Raw genomic sequence first — 11,475 nt, 5'->3', positions numbered from 1 at the left:
CCCCCCCCAATCCCCATGGCTGTCCAACTCTTCAACATCATTTCCTAAAATTCTTAGTTAGACTGGAACTTTGCCAATGACAGAAAAGTTATCTGTTACTGTGTACAGTTAACTGCAATACATATCTAAGGGCAATGAGAGAAATAGATCAACCTGAAATTAAAGAGCTTCCTGGACTCAAGCTAATAGAGAAGGAACCCCAGTTCCCACCCCAGAGCTTCTGAGAAGGTCCGGGTCCTGACTGCACCCTGCACAAGTGATCACTTCTTGTCAATCTGAGAAATGGGTGGGATTCACACCAAACTAAAGACTTGCCACTGCAAACAAGGGAGCACCGGAACCACAAAGAAACTGAATGTGCATCAGCTCTGAGGCAGCAAATTAGAGGAAGCGTAGGGGAGCCCTGCACGTGCACCCTGGAGTTGTCAAGCTCTTTCAGTCCGCAGGACAACCTAACTCGGTGCTGAGCACCTGTGCTGGCCCTGGCCTCCAGCCGGATCACAGCCTCCTGGGACAGGCCCCGGAAAAGCAGCGCTGGAATGGTCCCCAGGTAAATGTAGTGCATAGCCAGTGCGCCGGACATGCGAGGAACCTTTAGGGCCACTCAAAGATCTGGGATTCGCCCTTTCATGGACAGGAACATTGCGGCCCTCCACCGCGCGTGGCATGGATGCGTTCCTGGTGGCCGTGTCCACTCAGTCTCCGACGGTCTGTGATCGCCCAGATGTTGCCCTTCCGGACCGGGGCCGATAGGCAGGGAGCCGCGACGAGGGTGCCGGCGAACCTTTGGGTCCACGGGTCGCCGCGGTCCCTCGCACGGGCAACTTGGGGAGCGAACGGGCAACCCGCGCGGCCGGCAACCTCCCCTCCTCAACTTCTCCCTGGGCGCAGCCGCTGTGGCACCGCGGCCGCGTTGCCGCTGTCCCGCCCCGGAAGGGAGATCGTGGCTCCCGCGGAGGTAGCAGGGCACGCGTCGGTCCGTAGCCCGGCCTCGCAGCCGCGCGCCCAGCGTCCGCCCCAGCGCGGCCCCCACCTGGTCTCCTGGTTGCTGAACTTCTTGGTGACCACCTTGCCGAGCTCCAGGCCCAGGCGGTCGGCGACGCGCTGGGACAGGTCCTGGTGCGAGCTGCCGCTGAAGAGCACGATGTTGGGCATGGTAGCTTTTGGCTTTCGAGTGGTACACTGCGAAGGCGACAACAGCGACAACGACAGCGACGCAGACGGCTACTGCTGCGGGAGCGGGAAAGCGCGGTGGCGGGACCCAGGGGAGGGGCGGGGCAAGGAGGGAGGAGTCGGGGGAGGAGCCAGGGAGGGGAGAGAGGAGGGGCAGGCGTGGAGGGGAAGCTGGAGCTTGCTGGGAAGCTGGCTTCCCGCAAGACCTGGGTTGCAGGTTGGGAAGATCCGGGGGGTCCTTGCTCCGTTGGAGGCCTCAGAGCCCCACACTTGACCTCTCCCACATGCCTCGAGGGGGAGACCGGGTAACCAGATAATTGGGGCACAGAGAATATGTGCGAAGGGACCAAGGAGGTACATGCCTCAGGCAAGGAGCGATCCTCCAACCTGGAGCGCGCCACAGCCAGTGTGAACAACTTGTTTTCAACTTCACCAGGACCTACAAAGTGGCCCATAGATCAAATCCAAGGAGTAGCGGACGAAGCAGCGCTGATCCGTGTGGCACCTTGGGTCAAACCAAATCTCCCCAGAGTCTTCTGTTGTAGGTAGATGTGGTGGTCCGAGGACCAGATTCACAAGTTTTTGCCTCCTGTATTCTCAAGAGCTGCTTGATCCCAACCCCAGTCTCTGCGCGCCTCTGGTGTCAGTGCCTGCCTCTAGTCCCTCCTGGCAGAAGCCAAACAAAAATTTTCCTTAGAAACCTAATGCAGTACCGGAACCAGCCTCTGGGCACAGAACAAGTGCCGGGAAGGGACTGCAACCTGTGTGTGTCCACAGACGTGGGCATTGGAGATGCTGGTCACGGCTTTAACTCACTAAGCCCCTGAGAAAATGGCGTGGTTTTATTAATATTTGGCAAGAACGATTTGCGGCTAACAGCGAGAGCCACTTGCACCTGAATTGCAGTTTATCCCATCAGATTTCTTACCATTAGGATCTGAGAGATTAATGGTATTACTCATATCACTGGGATTTTGCATCTGAGTCTTTGTATTTTGTAACATGGATTATCTTCTGCATCAAGAGTTTCTTTTAAATTTTTGTAACTGTCTGCTTACCAAAAAGGTTTCCAAGGGCTAAGGATGCAGCTCAGTGGTGGTCTGCTTGCCCCTAGCAGGTGCAAGGCCCCAGGTCAGTCAATCCCTACAATCACCCCCCAAGCCCCCCAAAAAAGAACTTGGTCTGGGGTGTAGATCAGTGTTAAAGCAGTTGTCTAGTATTTATAAGGTTCTGGGGTTCAAACATTAGCACTGACAAAAGAAAAAAATTGTCAAAGTACCATCTCCAGTAGCGTTTGTGCCCCTTTCCATTCTTTTTACAAAGGTCTATATGCCTTATAATATTAAAAAGAAAATAGCTGTAATAGTTTATTATCCATTGTGCCACATAATGATGTTTCAGTTGATGCCAAAGCACATATACAAGAGGCCCATAAGATTATGTTGCTTAGTGAGGTTGTAGATGACTTAGTTCATTTAAGTACACCTTATGATGTTCACATAAGGGTGAAATCGCCTAATGATGCATTTCTCAGAACATATCCCAGACTTGAAGTGGCACATGACTATATTTCATGAAAAATTAAATTAAATTTACATACCAAATTGCTATAGCAATTTATACTCATACTCAACCATATGTCTCAAATTTGTATTGAGTGGATCTGCTAATGTAAATTATGTTTAAACTCGCTTGGTAAAAGTTACTGCCAGCACTATTACTATAATTTTTATGTCCTTAAAATTTCTTTCACAGATAAAATTTGTTAATAATGGGATTCTCCTAAATAAGTACATGTTCTTCTGACAGAACCAAGTGGCTTCCTGTTAGAGTACGGGGCGAGTATCGGTTTGGGATAACAAGGCTGGATTATGAAATATTATAAATCAAAAGTCCTTGTTTCTGAGCCAGTTCATAGAAGGAAATTTAGAAGTCGGATTGAGTTGACACACTGGGACTTTGATAGCACCAGGAAGAAGCGCTATCTGGGTTGGGGTAAGGAAAAAAAATTACTGTCGGGTCGACAGTTTGATGAGTTGCTGTGCTAAAGTGCTGGGCATAAACAAGGGGGAAATGTGCCATTGCAATACTAATAGAAGTCACCAAATATCATCATGAGTAACAGATTGTACACAAACTGTCACCAGGAAATGTGCAGGCTGAAAAGTGGAGCTGTAGAAGAGTTTATCTGAACACGTTCTCTCCCAAGCCCCTTTTCCTTTGTTCCATGGGAGCCAGGTTGTGGGGAAACCTTGATAGACAGCAAGTTTCTCAACCTCCACATAGGTGACATTTGTGCAGGGTGATTGTCCTGTTATGGGGCTGTGCTGTGAATTATAGCATGTTTAGCTGCATCTCCAGCCTGTCTCTACCCACTGGAGGCCAGTAGCCCCTTTCTAATGGTTGTGACAATCAAAGTGTCTCCAGATATTGTCAGACAATGATAGAGGGCAAAATCACCTCAGATTAAGAATCGCTGGCCTAAAAGGCTCTTTTCTTCTCCATGTGGACTGTCCCAAGTGGCGACTCAGGCTGCCTCTGAAGATGATTGTAGGATTCCGAGAAGGAGTCTTCTGGGAATAAGATAAGGAAAACGATAAGGTCCAAGAGCAAGCGCTGCACTGGTCAAAGCAAGTTATATGGCTATGGTTGGGTTCAGTGTGGGATGGAATCACAGAGAAACAAGAATACTAGGTCCACCATAGGTCCCCAACATGCACCTACTTCCTGAGTTAACAAAAAAAAAAAAAGGGTCCTCTGGGAAAAAGCAACATATACTCAAAGACTCAAAACTCAGAGCAGAAAAGGAACGTGTATGTACTGTGAATATATGATCACAGATCTTGGGAATATCATAAAATATTCATTTTTTAAAAATGTATGTATTTGGTTCGGGGTCTCACTATGCAGCTTAGACTCATAGCGATCCTCCTATTTTCAGCCTCCCCAGCGCTGGGATTGCAGGCGTGCGTCACCATGCCCAGGCCCAGCGCACCTGGAGGAGGGGCCAGCGTGGCAAATGGTCCCAGGGATCGAACTCATTATTGTAAAATAAAATGGCATTGGGGAAAAATAAAAATTATATGATTTTCAATGGTGAGTTCTCTCTTCATTAACTCAAGGGTAAGTATGAAATAGGGAAAACATAATTTGAATTTGAAGATAGTTTTACATTTTCTATTTTCCATTTAATTTTGCCAAATTATTTCTTCAAGTGAGAGTTCCAAATACTTGTGGAGCAAATTTATCCCTAAGTACTTTAAGGCTGAGAAATGGAAAGATGTCTCAAAGTTGCTTGGCTATTGAAAGACAACAGAAGAAATACAGTGCAGATCTGCTTATAGAAGAGTGGTGTCCAAAATGCTTATAATGCAAGCTATGCATGTCATTCACATATTTGATAGCTATACTTTAAAAGGACTGTAAGAGGACTGGTAAAATAGCTCAGCGGATTAAAGCCCCTGCTTAGGCAGATGCAGGGGCCAGGGATTCAATCCCTGGGCCTGCTGTGCCATCCTTGTCCCTGGTATGTGCTGAGACAGCAATTGAGACTGGGCATTGTGGCACACGCTTGTAATCCCAGCATGTGGGAGACTGTAAACAGGAGAATTACTACAAGTCCAATCTACGCAGAGAGACAGTGTAGACCCTGCCCTAAATAAAATTTAAAAAATAAACATAAAAGGACTACTAGAGAGATATATAAGGTAATTTTAATACTTAATCCAAAATGTTATCACTCCAACACGTAATTGACAGAAAAATACTACTAGAATATTTTGCATTTTTTGATACTAAATCTTTAAAAGCTGGATGTAAATTTTATGTATGGAGTACAATGAAATTTGGATTTACTATATTTGAAGCTATCAATAACTATGTATGGCTAGTAATTTCTGTATTACAGCAAAAAGCTCTGAAATACTGATTTGTAACAACCATGCCAAGACACTCAACACTTCCACTCTCTTCTGTGTTTTTACCTGGGATGTGGTGAATGAGTTATAAAAATCTAAAGCTTATAGACAATTTACTTTAAAAATAAAACAGCATTTTCCTCATAATTGAGTACTTGTTCATTGTTATCTTTACTTTTACTTTCTATTAAAACAAAATTCAAAAAACAGAGAGAAGTGAGTCATCACCTAGATTTTGCAAATGAAAAAAATTAGCCTTATATGCTTCAGCTGTTTTTGTGATTTTTTTTTCCTGGTATCAGGGACTGAACTCAGAACCTTGTGCTTCCCAGGCAAGCACTTATTTCACTGAGCTATCTCCCTGACCCATATATTTTTTTCTAACATAGTTTAAAGTGAATTGCAGCTATCATGTATGCAGCTCTAAGTTTTACATGTATCTGTGACAAAATAAGCATAGCACACTTTATAGAAGAATTGATTTAAAATTTATAAAATGCATAAATGTTTACCTAGCATGCATGAAGCCTTAAGTTCAATCCCCAGTACTGGGGAAAAAATCTAAATGTAATAGTTCAACTAGGAAATCCTTGAAAGAAAAAATAAATACAAATTGCCATGACTTTGGATCAGGCACTGATTTCTTTAATATGGCATCAAAAGCATAAATGGCAGCAAAAAGAAAAATACATAAATTTTAAGCATAAAAATAACGAATGTGTTTCAGAGGATATCGTCAAGAAAGGGAAAGATAGCACAAAAGAAAGGGAAAATGGTTTGTAAATCAAGTTTCTCATAAAACATATTGTCATGATTTGAGGGGTTATGCAAGGGGAACAATGAAATACAGGACACGTTTTGTAATATTATTTTATAATGAATCACCCCAAGAATTATATACAACAAGTGCAGGAAACCTATCCACACACTAAACACTAAAGAATCCAGCTGAGGGCCTGGATAACAGTGCCACCCATAAGTCCAACTAGAGGTGTAAAGCCCATGACAAAGTCTTATAATGGTCTGCTTCATGGATTTGTGCGGGAAAGGCCCAAAGGTCAGTGGTGGAAGCTAAGAAGACTATGCCAGCAAGATGGAGGATCTGTGCCAGCAGCCTAAGGGATCTGAACTGGAGCTAGGAAGCAACGCTCTAGGTAAGCACCAGAGCTCCCCCAAAAGTACCACAGCCATCCTCAGCAACCGTGAGGTCCTGAGCTCCTCCAGCAATGAGGAAAGCTGAGTTCCCATCAGGAAAGCCCATGCAACCAGCTTCTCCTTAGGGCTGCTCAATGCACCATCTTCTCCTCCAGAGCCAGAAATTGGTGCTCAAGATGAGGACCCAAGCTCCTCCAAAGTTCATCGGGAAAGCCAGCATGACAAGGTTCTCCCTCAGAACAGCCCAAGAGAACTAGCAGCTTCCAACAGCTCCAACAGCTTCTCCAAACAGAACCCCTAACAGTATTTTGGCAGCTTCTCCTGTTCTGTCTTTATGTTGCTGGCAACAACCCTAAGGTGGGCCTCCTACACCCAGCATCATGCTATTTCATTTCAGCTGGGTGTAAGCAGTTTACCACCAGTTAGAAATCCACTACAGATCTGTATCTAGAGTATAGAAAAAAAGATCATAACTCAATGATTAATAAAAAGCAAATAACCCAACTTAAAAATGTACATGGAAGTTTTATTTACACTTCTCAAAACTTGGAAGTAGCCAAAATGTCCTTTAGGAAGTGAATGGGTTAGTAAACTGTACATGATGCAGACAATGAGATACTACTCAGCACTAAAAAAAGATGAGCTACCAAGCCCTGAGACTTGGAGGAAACTCTAGCACATATTACTACCTGAGGGAAGCCAATCTCAGAAGGCTTGGTTTGTATTGTGATTCCAACTCCACCACACCCCAGTAAAGGCAAAGCTACAGACAGGAAGGTCAATGTTGCCCAGGGCTGAGGGAGGGAGAGGTGAGTTGGTGGAGCTCAGAGGACTTTTATGGCAGTGAAACTGTCCTGTGTGATGCTGTACTGGTTGATCCATGTTAGTATCCATCTGTTCAGACCCATGGAATGCTCACCACAAAGAGCAAGCCTTGATGTAAGCTGCAACCCTTGGCTCATAATCATGAGCTCGCGGAAGTTTACCCATTGTCATAAATACTCCCTTCTTGTGTGGAGTATTCATGGTGGTGGCTCTGCGCATGGGAGAGGCCAGGGGGCCTGTGGGAATGTTGTGCTTGCTGCTCAACTTTGATGAGGACCTAAAACATCTCTGAAAGAAAGACAATTTAAAAGGCAATGCAGGAAACAAGCAGGCAAAGGAACAACACAGACATTTGTTTAAAAATGATACCCAAATAGCTAAGTACCACATGAAAAGATGGTTAACATCATTAGGAATCATGAAAATCCAAACCAAAGCCACAATGATATATTACTACACACCCATTAGGAAGACAATAATCAAAAGGAAAGACAGGGTTGGGGTGTAACTCAGTGGTAAAGCACTTTCCTAAAGTACAGAAGGCCTTGTGTTCAGTATCCAACACTGTTCCTCCCCCATCCCCAGAAGAAGATAGTGCTCAGTATGATGAGATAGTACAGAAATTAGAGCTCTCCTGTACTACTAATGGGAATGTAAAATACTGCAGCTACTTTGGAAAACAATCTGGCAGTTCTTCAATAGTTAACAGAGTTACCATATGAGTCAACAGTTCCACTCACAGTTATGTACCCAAAGAACAGAAAACGGGTACTCAAATATATATATCGTTTATGTGAGTGTTCTCAGCAGCACTCTTCTCAATAGCTGAAGGAAGAAAAACACTGCGGTGTACATCCTCTCCACCCATCGATGAGTGGAGAAGCAAAACCTGGTTTTGTATGGCTATGCAATGGAATATTATTTAGTAATTATGAGAAATTCAGTTCTGATAGATGCCACAAAACTGATCAAATCTGGAAACATTTTGCCACGTGAAAAAAAAAGACACAGAAGATTTCATACTGCTAGACCTCATTTATATACAATGTTTAAAATAGGCAACTGTGTAGACAGAAAGTAAGGTACAGTGGAGGGACACAGGGGAATAGAAGAAGGGGAGAGGGTAATGGCTCAGGGTTCTGGAGTTGCTTTGGGCAGATAATGAAAATGTTCTGAGGTTCACTGTGGTGATGAATTCAGAACTCTGTGAATACATGACAGACCCTGTAGCAAATACATCAAATAAATAAATAAATAAATAAATAAATAAATAAACTCCCATTCATCAAACGTAGGACAATGTGAGCATCAGAAATGAATGCAGCTTCAATAGTTAGACCCTGTCTCAAAAAAGACAGAAACAAGAGAATGCAATGATTGTTTGCAATGTACTAGATAAATAAAAATATATAAAGTCAGAGTCTGCAATGATGCTCAATAAAATGAAATCCTTATAAATGAAAATGAATGAATGAAAGTAAATCTCACATGATGCCAATGAAAATGTATACTAAGCTAAATCCTTTCTATGAAAACTGATCAGAAAACTATGAGCTGCCTTACAAATCAAAGGAAAGTAGAATTACATGGATTTCTGTGGTAATTTCATGAAATCTGACACCACTAATGAGACTGTCCCTTTCACAAGGGTTGTATCAGACACTTCTGGAGATAAGATCAAATTTGAAGAATCTGGCACGTTCAATCAACTTAAGATAATTGGACATAACATACATAATTAAAGCAAAGAGGGGTCAAGGCAAGAAAAAGCCTGTAGGAATTCATAATCAGGAAATAGATGAAAGCCCAAGGACATTCCATAATGATGGAGCTGAGAAGTTCTTCGAAGGGGTTGCTGTGGTAGGTATTAAGTGACGGTGTGAAACCTTTGAGAAGTGGATCGCAGTGGGAGGTCATTGGATCACTGAGGATGTCCCCTAGAAAGAGAATAGAGTAGTTCTTGTGGGTCCTCTAGTTTGATTCCCTTGAGAAGGTTGTTGTAAAAGAAAAAGGCTGGCCAGTTCCCAGGCTGCTTGGATTAGGGCTTCACTCTTTAGATTTTTAGTGTCCAAATTGTGACTTAACTAAACTTTTTTTCTTTATAAAGTTATGCAGTCTCAGGTTGTCTTGGTTACTTTTCTTTCATTGCTGAGATAAAATAAGTGACACCGAAAGTTAAAGAAGGAAAGGTTTATTTATCTCATGGTTTGTGGAGGTTTCAGTCTGTAATCAGCTGGCTCCAAGGCAGGGTGGCATGCTGAGGGACACTTGTTCATGGTGGTAGAAAACAGCAAAACAACAAGAGCCAAAACGGGTAAAGCAAGCTTCTCTTCCTCCCTTATTCAGGCCACCTGCCCTAGGGCAGGTGTAGCACTCACACAGCCTATGTGCCCTCCTCTTGCACACTGAGGATATTTACAAAGTGAGGACTCTGGCCCCGTGCTGAGCTGATCTGGAAATGCTGTAACTGTGTTTCCTGATATAGGACATGAAAATAAGAGGTCCAAGTTTAGCAAGTGCTCTTCAAAAAGCCCACTCCCCATGACCACACGAGGCTTTGGGGGGACATCTAGACACAAACTGTAACACAGGAATTTTGTTATAGCTATGAAAACCAGACTGGTACTAAGATAGATGCCTGAATTTTCAGGAAGGAGATGGGGTAATGTTTTGATGAGAGGAACATGACAAAGTTATTGAAACTACACTAAGCTTAATGTTAGTGTCAGCCAAACTGATAGCGAAATGAAGGGTCTAAACTAGCCATGGAGAACTGATGGCATGCATGCGTGTTCATATCATTTAAAACTCTAAAATGTTCTTCACTGCTAGTAAGTCAGAACCAGTAAAAACAAGTAGTCTCAAATCTTTCCCAGATACAGTAGCATTCAAGAGAAGGAATAATACTAATAACACACACACACACACACGAGTTTCTATATGATAGACCTTCACAATATCCTGATGTAGTGAGCCTTAGTACTCTCAGCCCTATTCTACGGGTGAAGAGACACTAAGAACAGAGTAACAGGTGATTCGCCCACGATCACAGAGCTAGAGTGGGGCCAGATGGCCATTTACTGTGGTTTTCTCCTGCCTCTTAATTCATCCCACCAAGTAAGTGTAAGCAATTGAAGAATGATTTCAGTTTAATGTCACTGTGGTCTATAAGGAGAATGTCTCCTTCCTTATAATATTCTTTTTTGCCTCTAAGTAATAACGATAATGCAATTTCGATAAAGATCATCTCACCAGGCCAAGAAATGCTGTAATGCCTTCAAGCATGATCCTAGCTTGCTTGCCTGCCTGCCTGCCTGCCTGCCTGCCTGCCTGCCTGCCTCCCTCCCTCCCTCCCTCCCTCCCTCCCTCCCTTCCTTCCTTCCTTCCTTCCTTCCTTCCTTCCTTCCTTCCTTCCTTCCTTCCTTCCTTCTTGTTCTCAGAATACAACTTAGGTTCTTGAGCATGCTAGACAAGTGCTCTAAAAGGAACCACGCTCCATCCTCTGATCCTACCTTTCTTGTCCACTCTTTTTTATACACCCTCCCCTCCTTGGTGTAATCATGGCCCATGCCTTAAGAGGCAAACTATAGCTCAAGGTTTAAATCCTGTCCATGGCCTTCTTTTGTAAGTCAAGTATTATGCATTTATATACTTGTTTATTTACATTTTCTGTTGCTACTGTCAGGCTGCCCAAATTGAGTTGAAGGTTTGTGGCTAGGACAAGGTGGCCACCAAGAATCTAAACACAAAAGGGAATTTAAAAGTATGATTAGTGTTTGTATTTTAAAAAATATTCAGTGAAAGTTACACTGTTATTAATCCTCCTCAAAATACTCTCCTCACTTCATTTTTTAAATAATTTTATTGAGAAACAAATAGCAGTGAGATAGTTTCAAAACCGATTACTAGCACAGTTTCAATAATTAATACATTGCATGTTGTTGTCTTAGTGGTTATTCATTGTACAAGATGCAGACATGTTATCCCGTCCACACACTATTAGTACAAATCTTTCTATTGACTGAATTAAGAAAAAGTAGCTGTGTATCTACCGTATCTATTTTGAATATACAGATACCAAATGGTCTTTCGTTTGTATCCCCACATGCTTTTCTCATTGTTCTTTCCACTCTCTGAAATAGTTCTGGAAATCCTCTTCCATGAATGCTTTTATGAGGCATTGTCATGTATGCAGTCAGTGCTGCTGCTGAGTAACAGCCAACAGAAAGGCAGCCTCATAAAACCACAACAGTGTGTCCTCATCCACCTTATTCCCTGGATGTGGCACCATCAGACTTGTCACCCTTTTCTAAAGTCAAGGCGACATGAAAGTTCAATGTTTTGAGTGAGTTCAGGACATCGACACAGCCACTGCAGAACAACTGAAGACATTCAGGAACAAGAA

At 43.2% G+C, this 11,475-nt stretch overlaps 1 protein-coding gene across 1 annotated transcript in view; it reads right to left on the bottom strand.

The window, feature by feature from the left end:
* Prps2 (phosphoribosyl pyrophosphate synthetase 2) overlaps nucleotides 1-1,281 on the bottom strand; it is a 31,277-nt gene extending 29,996 nt beyond the window's left edge. Inside the window, exon 1 of the mRNA XM_004635043.2 lies at nucleotides 1,034-1,281. Within this exon, the coding sequence (XP_004635100.1) occupies nucleotides 1,034-1,155 (122 nt within the window). The 5' untranslated portion in view covers nucleotides 1,156-1,281. The remainder of the gene's footprint in view (nucleotides 1-1,033) is intronic.
* Between the last annotated feature and the right edge of the window lie 10,194 nt (nucleotides 1,282-11,475).

This window comes from Octodon degus, unplaced genomic scaffold (assembly GCF_000260255.1).
Source record: "Octodon degus isolate 3935 unplaced genomic scaffold, OctDeg1.0 scaffold00069, whole genome shotgun sequence".
Classification (NCBI taxonomy): Eukaryota; Metazoa; Chordata; class Mammalia; order Rodentia; family Octodontidae; genus Octodon; species Octodon degus.
This window is presented reverse-complemented; position numbering and strand designations above follow the sequence as displayed.